The 14,644-nt window shown below is 35.4% G+C and overlaps 2 protein-coding genes across 36 annotated transcripts in view; one reads left to right on the top strand and one right to left on the bottom strand.

The window, feature by feature from the left end:
* LOC108764344 (uncharacterized) overlaps positions 1 to 2,405 on the bottom strand; it is a 4,611-nt gene extending 2,206 nt beyond the window's left edge. Inside the window, exons 1-3 of the mRNA XM_018512521.1 lie at positions 2,139 to 2,405; positions 1,063 to 1,166; positions 134 to 322 (exon numbers count right to left, since the gene is read on the bottom strand). Coding sequence (XP_018368023.1) covers positions 134 to 322; positions 1,063 to 1,166; positions 2,139 to 2,313 — 468 coding nt within the window. The 5' untranslated portion in view covers positions 2,314 to 2,405. The remainder of the gene's footprint in view (positions 1 to 133; positions 323 to 1,062; positions 1,167 to 2,138) is intronic.
* Positions 454 to 14,644, top strand: part of Mhc (myosin heavy chain) — a 52,815-nt gene continuing 38,624 nt past the window's right edge. For 17 of the 35 annotated variants that reach the window (XM_018512548.1, XM_018512546.1, XM_018512552.1 and 14 more), the window contains exons 1-5: positions 3,711 to 3,917; positions 8,265 to 8,408; positions 10,221 to 10,377; positions 10,683 to 10,915; positions 11,652 to 11,715. In XM_018512548.1, coding sequence (XP_018368050.1) covers positions 3,711 to 3,917; positions 8,265 to 8,408; positions 10,221 to 10,377; positions 10,683 to 10,915; positions 11,652 to 11,715 — 805 coding nt within the window. Of the gene's footprint in view, positions 473 to 573; positions 593 to 643; positions 734 to 2,406; positions 2,426 to 3,513; positions 3,918 to 8,054; positions 8,199 to 8,264; positions 8,409 to 10,220; positions 10,378 to 10,682; positions 10,916 to 11,651; positions 11,716 to 14,644 lie in introns of those variants that run through there. The other 18 variants (XM_018512544.1, XM_018512536.1, XM_018512545.1 and 15 more) reach the window with 7 other exon arrangements.

The raw sequence follows: 14,644 nt of genomic DNA, 5'->3' as shown, positions 1-14,644 counted from the left end.
CCCCCCTTTTCCCCCCCCCCCCCCCTCTCTCCCTCTCTCTTTCTCCCTCTCTCTCCCTTCTTCTCTTCTCCGATCACTGAGAGCAATGAAGGAGCGAAGCAAAGAAGCAAGCCACCCTCCGAAATTCTATCACCTCTTTCTTCCATTTCGAGGTCCGCGGTAATCGCCATGGCTGGGGGCAGCCCGGGGTACCAAGCAGAGGGATGGCCGAGAGAGGGGACTGGACAGTGGTGCGGCGTCTCACTCCAACGTCTATTTTCATCTCACTCGTCGGCGTCGCGGCCACCCCTTGTTGCACCGCGTTCTCGGTATCATCGTCCGCCTAAAAAGGTAGATTGGCCGTGGAAGTAACGCGATATGCGATTCGTCAGTCCGTCGGACCAATCGACCAGAGCGTTACATTCTAGGATCACGTTGCACGCGCTTATATTGGGAGCCCCCGCTCGTTTCCCCGACAGAACGGCTCTCTAACGTAAGTGCACCACGTCGCGTCGCGTCGCGACGCCGCCGGCTTCTATTTTTTTTTTCTTGTTTTCCCCTCTTTTCTTTCCTCTCGATCGAAAGAAGCGAAAACACGGCGAGGAGAAAGGAAGTGATTCTTTTCGTATATATGGGATTTATTCAATAAACGGGGTGTAATCGATCTGAGCATCATCCACCGGAGAGATTGCACACTTATCCGCCACGCTCACAGAGAATCAACGGTCAACACGCAACAAATCCACATATACACGTGTGTACACGGTATCGATAAGGATGAACGAGCGGAGTTAAGGGTGAGGCTATTAGGACCGCAAGAAACTCGTGAGAGGACCGAGTTTGGATGGTCGTGCTTCTACTTTGCTCCGAGAAGATCGCGTGTGTGTCTGTGCTTGAGAGATCGGGGGAAAAAGTCACCGGGTGGGCGGGAAGTGGTACCGACTGGCGAACGGGCCTTGGTGACCTTCCGAAGGAGTGACCTTCGAATTTTATCGAACTCTTGGTGAAGTACTCGAGTGAGAACCCGACGAGGTGCGACTGAAAGGATTGTGTCAGGAATCTCTTTTGAGAGAAGCTTTTTACCTGTGTGTGCTTTACGAGCCCCCGAACGGTGTATGGACATAGTGTGTTGCGTCTTTTCATTTCTTCCTCTTGTCCTTGTTCATCTCTTTTCCTCTGCTCCGATCCTATCAGATTGGAAGAAAGAGCGAGTTTAAGTTTTCGGTGTTGATCAGGATTTTTTTTGAAACCAGCGAGGTGCAAACATCAGGAATACTATATTGTGTAACGCCACCAAGTTCGATAGGATGTCTTCCAACGTTCGATTTGGATTTAATTTAAATGAGTTAAAACTTAGTTGTGTGTTTGCTCTGTTTTTTTTAATTTTGTCTATCTTTTTTGTAATTTATCATTTGTAATATTATGTAAACATTTAAATAATTGTTCAATAACAGTTAATTAAATTGATACAAATGTCGGCTACAAAACATTTAAATAATTTTTCAATAACAGTTAATTAAATTGATACAAATATCGGCTACAAAATCGGTTAAGAATTAGTTTCTTTTTAATTATAATACAAAAATAAAAAAGTAAAAGCTTCATTTTATTTTTAAATAATTTGATTCAAAAGTAAGACAAGATTGTAAAATTCTCATTTTAATTTATGATTGTAAGAAATTTGTTGTATTTTTTAAAATTTATAAATTTATAAAATTAATAATTTTTAAATAATTGTTATATAAGTTACCTTTGTCAAAAATTTAATCAACGAATCAGAATAAAAAAGAATGAATTTAATTGTTTAATCGTAAAAAAGATTAACGGGATCAATTTTCATTACACGAATTATTCTTATAAAAATTTGTTTCTAATTAAAAATTGAAAATTTCTTCAGTAAATTTTTTATCTATTAGATTCCAATGAAATCTTTATTTATCGGATAAAAAAATTGATAATTTTGAATTTAAAGTTTAAAGTTTTAATGCTTTCCCTCTCTCTTTTTTATTCTTCCCTCGTTTTTATTCTTTACTTAGATTTGTTGTTTTCTACTTTATCAGTATTGTGCTCTATTATGATTTATATTTCTACGTTTCATTTCGTTTATTGTTTAAAGTCCGCATGTTCTCCTAATATTCGTCAAATCCTAACATACTTACGCGAGAATGTCTTCCACATGCCTTTCGCATGTTTCTTGTATTTCGTATACACTTGTTCGAAGAAACAAAAATATCGAACTTCTTGTAACGCGATACATCGCTCTTTTTGGTTCGGTCGCCAGTGCTGCTTCGTGCCTGCTCCATTTTGTATTCTTATCTGATTATGCAACCTCATCGCACTCTCTCGACTCTTCTTCGTGACTCTTCTACTGTGATGCACGCATAATCGTCGTGTCGAGTAGTAGTATCAGTGATACATAGCGACATCGTAAGCGAGTTGCTTCGAGGTGAAGCATGTTCGATAAAATAGATTTTTACTACGTTCGCGACGTTTTTCTAGAAATGTTTTAGTGAAATCAAGAAAAAAAAGAGAAAAGCCGGCGGTTGTCTACGACGAATCTAAAAATTATTAAATTCTATTTTACGAAACTACGAGACTTATATGATATCAGTTGATGGCGAAGAAATGAATTTTAAAAGTGTTCGCTTTAGCTTTTGATAGATTTTTTTTATTGATGGGTATCTTTGAATTCTTACATTCGGCTGTTACAATAACAATCTTAAACAATTGATCGTTAAAATAGTTATTTTTAACATTATGAATTAATTAATATTTAATAAAATATAAAAGAAATGTGTGCAAGTGTTATTAGATAAAATATATCAGGTCTTTGTTAACATTAATCTATGGATAACTTCGGTTGTTTAATTTATAACTTCTTTTTTGATAAATGTATTGTTTTAAATTATAAAAGTTCGAAAGACTTTTATGAGAGTTACAAGTTAAGACAAAGAAAGAAATAAGTTTGGAAAATATGAATAGACTTGTTATACTTATTTTGTAATATATTATTATTGGTTAATATTTTTCTTTATAATTTCAAATAAACATTATTTAAATAGATCATTTTTAATTCAAAGATTATAAAGATATATCTAAAATTGTAAACTCGCGATATATAAATATTTCTTTAATAATTTAATCTCAGAATAATAAATTCTCTATACTTATATATTATATATATTATATACTATATATTGAATATATATCTGTATATAATCCATCGAAGATTTATCAGAAATATTTATAAAATATTTTTATTATATTTAATAATTACTTTAATTTAACTGAGAATAAGATTAACATATTTTAATCTTAATTAACTGAAGTAATAATTAACTGTAACTTTTTCAAAGAAAAAGTAATCCTTCAAAGAAAAATCGTTCTAAAAAACTCAAAAGAGATTAAAAAAAAAATTACCAAAAAATATGTCAGACATTTTCTCGCATCAATCTGATATAACTGGCCGTAGTTTCGTGAAGTGGATCCCGGACAGCCGGGTGCGTCAAGATATTCTAACCGATCGTTCTCCAGGGCCGCTCAGAACGTGCCGCCAGAAGTAGTCCGTCCGCCGCCGAACCAACAACAAGCCCCGAAGGCAAACGACAGAAAGAAGAGGAAAGAAGAGTCCTCCCCTCCTATCGAAGAAGAAGAAGCAAGACTTCAGGAGGAAACCCGTGAGTGCCACGGCATCAGTTTATCGCCGGTAGAGCCCAGAAGAAGAACCGAAGATGCCAGCCCCAAAGGCCCAGGAGGGAGAGGATCCCGATCCGACTCCATACCTCTTCGTCTCCCTCGAGCAGAAGAGGATCGATCAGACGAAACCTTACGACGCGAAGAAGGCATGCTGGGTGCCCGACGAAAAGGAGGGCTATCTCCTCGGTGAGATCAAAGCCACCAAGGGCGACGTCGTCAGCGTTGGCTTGCCTGGCGGCGAGGTGTGTAGTGTGCTGTGCATAAATGCATCCCTGTGACCCATTCTTCGATCCTCATTACTTTAAAGAGTCATCAGATTATTCGGAAAATAACCAAGCGATCTCGGTGGGGCTCGGTGTTTGAATAATTTTATTTTGCTTCTTTGCAATAGCGAAAATTTAAATTCTTGAGATTAACGATGTGCGATGTGAAGGTATAATATTTCAAATCAAATTCAAACAATACGTAATAATTATTTTAATTCAAAGAAAATTAAAATTGAAGAGATCGGTTATTATTCGAGTAATCTATCGCTTGAGATACATAAAATGTGATCTCTTACATGGTTTTATTTCTTATCCCCATTTACCAATGTAGATTAACTTTAGTTTCGGTTTACTTTACTTTTAATCCTTTTCTAATTCTTAGAAAACTAAAAGATAAAAAGTTAAATCAAGATAAAAGTTAATGTACATTGGTAGGGCCTTAGATATTGAGTCTAAAATCTCAGTAAAAGATACCGAGATTTGTTTGGTGAGAAGTTTAGCGAAAGCGATTTAATAACTTGTTCGAAATTTTCGGATGTGATTATATTTAATGTTTTGAAATCGTGGATTAATTATGTCGGCATTTTAAATTCAAAAGAAAATATCAATATTTAACAATTTAAATATTTTACGAATAATAAAGGCATTAATTAATTAATTTAATTAACTAAAATATCCTGATTAAAAAATTTTTATGAAACAATTAATTATTTAATTAAAAAACATAATAATCATAACGTTGATCGCCGTCTTTTTCTATATAAACACACTTAGATATTTTATATTACGTTTGTTAAATTTCTAGAAGCAAATTTTGTGAGACATTTTTACAATTTTTCCTACATTTTTTAACAGTTATTGATTAGTAAATAGTACATCAAGTGATCATAATTTAATAATATAATAATCTCGCAATTAATCGTGTCGCATCAGGCCGTCCATACGTCTTCCTTTTCTACTGTTTGATACCGCTTTTTATACTGTACAAAATTCTTTGGTCGAGAAATTCGTTCCTGAACACTACGTGCGATCTTACATCGCTACTTAAGCATTAAAAAAATTTTTGTATTTTTACACAAATTTTATAACATGACAAATGTTTAAAAAAGGCGAAAGCTAGACTAAAATATATATAAATTCAATTTAGTAAATAGAGACGAAGTCAATCTATGTCAATCTGTGTCGTCTTAAAAAAACATACAAAAGCATTTATTACTCCATGAAATTGTTCGTCAGATATTTCATTCTATTATCGTCTCTCTCTCTCTCTCTCTTTCTTACTCTCTCGAACTAAACCTAAAAAAAATGACGTAACATTTTTCGCGAAAAATCATTCACGTAAAATTCGCGTATGTTCAAAGAAGAAGGCGTCGACGCGTTCCAATTCCGCCGGATAAATCCGTTTGCTCGTATGATTTTTGGGGTTTGAAGGGGACGTCTGCGGCGGAAGGGGACGTCTGTTTACAGCACGGCGATTTTCATCGATCGCCATGGAAGGATCGAGGCATGATCTCTTCTGGCTGGGCGATTTTTTAGCCGGCTCGACCGACCGAGGGAGACAGAAGGAGAGAAAGAGAAAGACAGAGAGAGAAAAGAGAGAGAGAGGGGGGGGATTCGCTGGCTTCTATATATATAAAAAGAAGGGAGAGGAACGGGATCTCGCTGACGATCTATTTTCGGAGAACAGAAAACCGACCGCGAATCGCCGCTGCCGCCGTCGTCGTCGTCGACGTAGAGTACTTACGACCTTCTGTCACCCGGCCGAAGGTGTAGACTTTCTTTTCAAACGGAAATAAAATCTCAAGCTTGAAGCCTGTCAAAAAGTGTATTACGTAAAGAGCGGCTTTCCATCACCGTTCTGCTGGCGAAATTATACAACGACGACCAATTAGAAACTTACAGATTAGAGTCTTACAATTAGAAACAACCCATTTTCCTCTTCTTCTCGCTTACCGTAGTGAGAATTTTTAGTCGAGACAATTTTTTTCGCAGAACGTAATCATATATTTTTGTTTTATCGCAAAAGGTCTAGCTCTTTGAAATCTATAATTTTGACATTAATCAAATCGTTAGGATCGAATTTCGCTTACAAAAACATACAATGGCAAAATAATGTACATACAGGGAGTTTAAGAAAAAAATAAAAATGCAGAAGAGTAGATAAATATATATTAATAAAATTAGCAAATGACTGATAAAATTCATGAAGAAATAAATATCTATAAATTTTTATTTGGAAAGTCCCAATTCCTTGAAATCTTGCGTAATTATATTTATTTAATTTTACAATCTCTATCGTAATTTTTCTTCTGTCGATACGTAATTCGAGAAATAAAAATTTTAACAGTAAGTGAAAGGAAGACACGTATGATTGATACTTATTAAATTGCTAAAGGATTTCTCACCAAATTCAAATCACATTGATATGCTGTTCTACAGACATTACATGGCAAATTAAGTAATTTCCAGCAATTAGGCTTTCAGAATTTTTTTTGCACTGAGTGTTACAAAATCGGAAATTTTTTAAAATTGGGAAATTATTTATATTAAACACAAATTAATCTGCGATGTTGTTTAAAAAAAAATTACAAGTATAAAATGAATGCCAGATTCTTATACTTCATTCTTTTCTCTCTCCTTTTCTCTTTCTATGTAATCTGATGTATGATATTGTAATATTGCTTTTTAAAAGGGCTACATTTTCAAAGTAATATAAAATGATATAATTTTATTATCTATAGCTTAATATCTTCTATATTCACTTTTTCTCTCTCTTTCGCATAATTGCATTTCATATTTCAAAAAATAAATAGTCATCACTGTATATTACTATTACGTTATAACGTTCCACAGATCATTCACGTGTGAATCATTTTATTCGTAATTATGATCAATGTTGATCGTGCTTGTTTTCCACGACTTCGACGAAGGTGCCGCTCTGCTATTCTTGTCCGAATTCCGCAAACTTGCGAACAAACGACCCCAATATCCGTGTCTCCGCGTAATACATGTCGATTACATAATGGTTCAGCAAACCCATGTCGCCGTGCGCGTTGCTTCGTTACGGCTGTAAGCCCAAACGCTATTGTTAGAATCGCTGTCGCTAGCGCCTGGCGTAATAATAAGTCGAAACGCCACTTCTCGAAACGCGGGTCAACGTATTTTTAGAGCAGCAACCAAGCACGAAGCCCGAGAAAAACGCACGAGAGAGAGAAAGAGAGAGAGAAGTGAAGAGATAGAGGTGTCATTGGTCGTTGCCAAAAAACCTCTTTATGCAATGCAATTATCAGGGAAAAAATGCCGTTTTTGAAACCTTTAATTTAATTCCCAAACACAATTTCCTAAATACAAATTAACCATTTTTGTATCTTATTTTCTTATCTATTCTTTTTCTAATTTCACGAAAATTAACTCAGCGGGAACTAGACGAGGTGTATCATCATGTTTTCATTGATCCATATTCAAAATATCTATGATAATAATACAGCTGATAGATGATTACTTTATTATGTATGTTTTTAATTTTCTCGTGGAGTACATCATAATTTGATAACAAGTCAACTGAATTGCAATCACAAACTTACTAAAAGCTATTAATTTCTTTATCTTTTTAACAAAGAGCCACTTTGAATATTTTTCTTTACTTCTTAACTTTCTTTTGAGATTATTAAATATTATAATTACTATCGTTATTTATAATTCTAATAATTTTAACAGTTCATTAAATTATAAATTAAATATTATATAAATTGATAATTAAGTTATTAAATTCTGTATACGTAGAACAAAATAATGTAAAAAACGATTGAAAAATTGTTCTATTTTATTAATATATTGGACAGGTTTTATTTTCTTTTTAATGTTTATAATTTTTCATTAATTAAATTTTCTTCCATTCTTCTTTATTTTCGCAAATGTAGAAGACTGAGAGATATTTTGGTTTTTTTAAATTTAAGATAAAATATGCCTTTCCAATAAAAATAATAATCGTACAAATTCCGACGTGTTTTCCATCTCTTGCTTTTAATCTGAGAGATTGATAAATGAATCGCTCGATTGAAACGTAATAATGACAAAAAAAGAAGGAGAAAAAAAAAGAAAATGCTCGTGCAGACGAAACAGTACCGCAAGGACCAGCTGTCCCAAGTAAACCCGCCGAAATTCGAGAAAGCCGAAGATATGGCCGACCTGACCTATTTGAACGAGGCGTCGGTGTTGCACAATCTGAAGCAGCGTTACTACGCCAAACTGATCTACGTAAGTCAATTGTCGTGATCGTATGTCACTAATGCGCTTTTTCTTTCTCTTTGGGACCGATGATAGACCAAGGACTTCAAGAAGGACCAGCTGCAGCAGGTGAACCCACCCAAGTATGAGAAATGCGAGGACATGTCCAATCTGACTTACCTCAACGATGCTTCGGTCCTCCACAACTTGAAGCAACGTTACTACGCCAAGCTCATCTATGTAAGACTCTTCGCTCGCAATGGAGAGATGCTCGCACCCTCCCTCCTCTTCATCCGAGGATATGGAGGGTTTTGTCTGGCTTTGTCTGGCCTCGAGTGTCCCTCCTCTATTTGCGAGCCACTGCCGTGACTGTCACGACATCCTTTCAGAATTTCTGTGCTAGTTTCGAAGGATCGGTTCATCGCTCAAAACGCCAGGACGCGTCTCGCGATGTTCCGAAAGGTCCTTCGGCTTTATACTCCGTTCGTCATCCGCGACAAATGGCTCGACAGGATGCACGGATCTTGTGCAGGAGCGTCGTCATAAAGCAGGACGATATGTCATGACGTCTCCTAATCTCTTCATTTTTTATCGATGATCCTTTTCCCATGTAGATGAGAATTTTTCGTTCGTCCAATGTTTTCGCCATAGGAGAAATGCATGATTTTTTTTATTTATTTCTTTTCCTTTTTAACGTCGTCGTCAAAGCACTATGACCTGCTGCGACGTCTCCTGGCTTTTTATCGATTTTTTAATAGTCATTTTGATTTTGGTGTTTTACTCCAGACTTCTGTCTGGAGATGCATGATTTTTTTTCATTTGATTTTTGAGAAAATGACATCGTCGCGCAAAGCACAATGACGTGTCGTGACGTTCTGTGATTTCTTCCATGTTTGCGAAAGTTATTCTTTCCTTTTCGGATTGGTAACTTTCGATCAGTCACTGAGAGAGATCTCCGTGTTGAAAAAATGTCAAACAAGAAATATCTTACGTTTTGCCACTTTTTCATCCTCCACTGGAGAATGCTCGTTACGTCGATTAAATTTCACGATATTCTCTTCATTTTGATTCACACAAGATGTGTAATCGTCTTTTGTTCTGTTATATTTGTTTCTTAAATGTTATATCCGTTGTATTTAACTGAGTGCGCTCTAGGATCCGTGTGCTCACAAAGTGGAGATCCCGAAGGATGCTCTCGTTTTTAGACACGAGTCGCATCTGTTACGATGAGAAGTGGACAATTCCTGCATCGGCATTCAACCTGTTTTTTTGTTTCCATAATCATATTATTTGTATGTTTTGTTAATATTGTCGATATTGTCAGATTATTTCGTCAAATTAACATACCGATTAATATCTATATAATAAATTACACTATACAATTAAATTATATTTGCTAATCTTCTTTGCACTTAAAAGAATTTTATGAGTTTTATAGGTAATATTGATTTTTTTATAACTTGATATATATATATATATTTATAATTATTTCTTGTGAGGATTTGGACAAAAACCATAACCAGACACTATCGACAATATATTTTGCAGATAAATCTCAGCTATTCGAAGTTTGAAGCAAAACTGCATTGAATTATTATGAATAATTTTATTTGCGTACAATGTTATATGATTTAATCGGAGAAAAAAGATTTCTCTCGAATTACAGTATTGAAACTTTGTAAAATCCATAATTTTATTTTATTTATTATAATTTGATTTATTGCTACATAATTAAAGGAATCATGATTAGAAATTCTATAATATTTAATTATCAATTATATATGTATATATTTTATATTGTATCGGTAAATTACGTTGATCATATATGATATATGTATAATCTTCTTTGACGAATTCAGGAGATTCGAATAGCTGAAATTTGTCAACAGTTTTCTTGTGTACTTTGTCTGAATCTATTGACTCTTGTGCGAGCGAGACAGATCGTACGCCGAGAATCGAGAAATTTTCGTTTTGGTGAATAATAAAAACGAGCCATGGAACGTTGCTCGAAGCCTTTATTGATTTAATGATTGTTGATCTCTACTTTTGCAGACCTATTCCGGCCTGTTCTGCGTGGCTATTAATCCCTACAAAAGATTCCCCGTATACACCGGTAGGTGCGCCAAATTATACCGTGGCAAGAGGCGTAGTGAGGTGCCACCTCACATTTTCGCCATTTCTGATGGAGCCTACGTCAACATGCTTACCAGTACGTAAAAAATGATTATGCGAGAAGCAGTATTAACCACACATACAACAATAATGCATTGAGAAAAATCGTTACTTTCGAAAAAATCAAAACATTAAAAATGATTTGCTTAATGACAGTTATACTACGTTAATTTATCTCAACAATCATATAAATTGTTACATAGAACAGTCATATCGAAGATGTTCCTTTTTTTATCTAAAAGGATTTTTATCTAAAAAATTTGTAAGATTGATTTGTAAGAGATTTTTGTCGATTTTCGCGACATTCTGTTAAAAAAAATCTGTGTCTCTTGTCCCTGACAGATAACGAGAACCAGTCTATGTTGATCACCGGTGAGTCTGGTGCCGGAAAGACTGAGAACACGAAGAAAGTAATCGCGTACTTCGCCACCGTCGGTGCCTCGACTAAGAAAGAAAAGGAGTCAGACGCGAGTCAGAAGAAAGGCTCTCTGGAGGACCAAGTCGTCCAGACCAACCCCGTCCTGGAGGCCTTCGGTAACGCCAAGACCGTCCGTAACGATAACTCTTCTCGTTTCGTAAGTGTTTCTATTTTAACGCGCTTGATATACGGAGCGTTCAATAGGATAAAATAGCCATTACTATATCTGGCTGGGATAAACGATTGCGTACAAGGAAGTCCAATAATGATTTGGGAGACTTAAACGAGATTAGAAAACAGCTAGTTGCGATATTATTGGATTCCTTAATTTGAAATATGAATCATTTATACATTATTACAGTTGTATAATTATTGCATAACTGTACAATTGTGTTATAATTGTATAAAAATTATCCAATTACTATTATACTTTATCTTACTATTATTTTAATCTTGTCATATCAGATTTTTATTATATCTATTTCAATTTCGATTATATCTATTTCAATTCCACGGAAAGAACAAATTTTTGCTGAAATATCTAAAAATTTAGCTAAATATAGATTTTAAAATAATTTTGCTAGATCGTTAAAATAATTCCGTAGAAATATCAAGTACGATAAGCAATGCTGCAAAAAGTTTTGCCATTCTAACAACCAGTTCGAACATTCTACATAATTATTTTGATGATGCAACAAAATTATTTTCAGATCTGTAGCTAAATTTTTAGACTAGCAAAAACTTCCTTTTCATTTAAGAAAGTAGGAACGCTCGATTAAAAACAGGGAATGTTGTTTACAACGATAGATCATCGACTGTGGCTGAAAACCTAGTCGAGATCTGATGTTAACGTCAAATGGATTAATTACGCTTCCGTTTCATTTTGAATATAGGGTAAATTCATCCGTATTCACTTCGGTCCATCCGGAAAGCTGGCCGGTGCCGATATTGAGACATGTGAGTATCTTATTTGATATTCTTAAAGCGAAAACGAGATTAGAAAACAGCTTCGTCGGTTCATATCTTATAGAAGAAATCGTCACGTGGCTGTTAATTTTGCGCAGTTAATCACGTCAGGCGTTTAATAGTCACGTCAAGGTGACGGAAGGCGAACGCGTTTATTATCGTCACGACGCAAACGCGCGCCTCGGAGGCGCAGTTGGCGTCGATTCGCGATTTACACCGTCCGCCGTTCTTTGATTGCGTCCGGTTATTTTTGCGACCGCTCCATTTCGTATCGTTTGGCTTAAAATCTGCTCGCGTCATCGTCGTAATTCCCTTGCTCAATCCTTGCGCTATAAACAACAATGTATGGCACGTGTGACGACGTCCTTTTTCACGCTATTTTTTTGCTAAAAAAAAATAATTCCATTTAATCATTAATAAATGCGATCAATTAAAAAATTGGTTCTGTACACAACTAATCTTTTAATTATTATCTATCGTTTAAACCCATTAAACCTATGATTACATCATCAAGCAAAAAACAATTGGAAAAAAACTGGAGCATCAAAAAACATTTCTAATGTAAAAAGTACATTATTAGTCTTATTTTCAATTGTTTTATTTGCTATCCTTGTTGTTCTAATTATGTTGTTCTAATCATTATTAATAGTCTAATTGAAATTAGATGTTTTAATATCTTTACTTGAAATAGAGCGTATATACAGGGTGTCCCAGAATAAATCCTTGTTCTTAAAATGACGTATTTCTGACATAATTCTAAGACAATTTTTCCTTTGCCAAAATTCTAGCGTAGCTTAGTTTCCGAATTATAAACGAAAATAGTGAGCGAATTACGGGTCGCGTACAAAAGCTAGGCAGGGGCGGCGCAACGCACCGTCCAACACGAGTGCTCAGTTCTGATCAGCTGCTTGCTACGTGTAAAACGTGTGACACGATAGGCCTGTTTGTTTTGGCTGAACTTTTGCACCAGTTCATCTTTCTTCCTTTTCTCTCCAGGAGGAAAGAAAGGAAAGAAAGATGAATTGGTGTTAAAGTTCAGCTAAAAAGAACAGGCCTAATGATACGCGCACGTACATGTATTTCATCTCCCCTCCTCCCTCCCCTCTCTCTCTCTCTCTCTCTCCTACCTTGTAAAGATGTCTTCATACCGCAGCCGAGCTGGAAAAAGGCAGGATAATTTCGTGACCGTGAATTCCGAGATTCTCATAAGTCCACACCAAATAATAATAAGTTTTTATTTTTCACATCAATTGTATCACGATCACGTTTACGCGAATTTTTGGTGTCTTTCACATTAATTATATCACTTACAACGTTTCACGCACACTTGATCGATTTACAAATGAATTTATCAATTTGTTATTATTAATCACTACCGATTAATTATTTAGCGACTGATAATTAAATCTAAGAAAGAAATTGCATACAGCAATTAATAATCAGAAGTATTCGTCCTTTTATAAATTTTGTCACGTATCAATACGTTCACGGATTTATTCACGCACTTAATCCTTTGGCCTACAACCACGAGTGAGACTCGTAGTAAGGAGTCTGACTCGTGCTTATTGTTTATGGATCAAATTCCTTACCACGAGTCTCACTCGTGGTTGTAGGCCAAAGGGTTAATTGATTTTTATAAACGTCTTCATACCGTCTACCGCTCAATCTAGTAGCTCACTACTATTGAGCACTGCCGATTGATCATTCTGCAGCTGAGAATTACTACAAAGAAGGAAACATATTGCACGCGGTAATCACAAAATCAAATTCCATCGCAAAACAATACGGCCACTGATTTACACAAACACTTGAACAATAAAATGAGGAATTTATTACGGTTAATTGAACTTTATTATGGTTAATCACAATAAAATAGTACCGATTAATTATTCGACTAGTTGAAATTACTTGAGCGCGTTATACACATTATTGTTACTCGACACGGAAGCGCGATGTAAACAAGTCAATGGATTAGGTTGGTACTGAGTGTGTTGGTTATTAGTAAGGAGAATAATGCTTAGAGGCTCCGCACAATAAAAGGAACAGAGAATAAGAATTTCAACCTATCAGAAATCATGTACTGTGGAATACATGATACTCTGTTCTCTGTTCCCTTTTACTGTGCAGCATTGTGATCGCGACCACGAACGCAAGTAATTTCAACTCGTCGAATAATTAATCGGTACTATTTTATTGTGATTAACCGTAACAAAGTCAGTAAATTTCTCATTTTATCGTTCAAGTGTTTGTGTAAATCAGTGCCCGTATTGTTTTGCGATGGAATTTGATTTTGTGATTACCGCGTACAATGTTTCCTTCTTAGTAGTTCATTCTCAGTTGCCAAATGATTAATCGGCAGTGTAATATTAATAGTAGTGAGTCAATAGATTTGTTGGTAAAAATCAATTAAGTGCGTGGATAAATCCGTGAACGTATTGTTACGCGATACAATTTATAAAAGGACGAAAACTTCTAATTGTTAATTGTTATATGCAATTTCTTTCTTGGATTTAATTCTTAGTCGCTAAATAATTAATTGGTATTGATTAATAATAACGAACTGATAAATTCGTTTGTAAATCGATCAAGTGTGCGTAAAACGTTGTAAGTGATATAATTAATGTGAAAGACAAAAATTCGCGTAAACATGATCGTGATATACTTGATGTGGAAAATAAAAACTTATTATTATTTGGCGTGGACTTATGAGAATCTCGGAATTCATGGTCACGAAATTATCCTACCTTTTTCCAGCTCAGCTGCGGTATGAAGACATCTTTACAAAGTAAGAGAGAAGGGGAGAGAAAGAAGGGGGGAGGGAGAGAAAATATGTGTACGTGCGCGTATCATCGTGTCACACGTTACACGCGTAGCAAGCAGCTGATCCTGCTGATCGGAACTGAGCGCCCGCGTCGGACGG

Source organism: Trachymyrmex cornetzi, unplaced genomic scaffold, assembly GCF_001594075.2.
Source record: "Trachymyrmex cornetzi isolate Tcor2-1 unplaced genomic scaffold, Tcor1.1 scaffold414, whole genome shotgun sequence".
In the NCBI taxonomy this organism is placed as follows: Eukaryota; Metazoa; Arthropoda; class Insecta; order Hymenoptera; family Formicidae; genus Trachymyrmex; species Trachymyrmex cornetzi.
The sequence above is the reverse complement of the archived record's forward strand: the minus strand, read 5'-3'. Positions and strand labels throughout refer to the sequence as shown.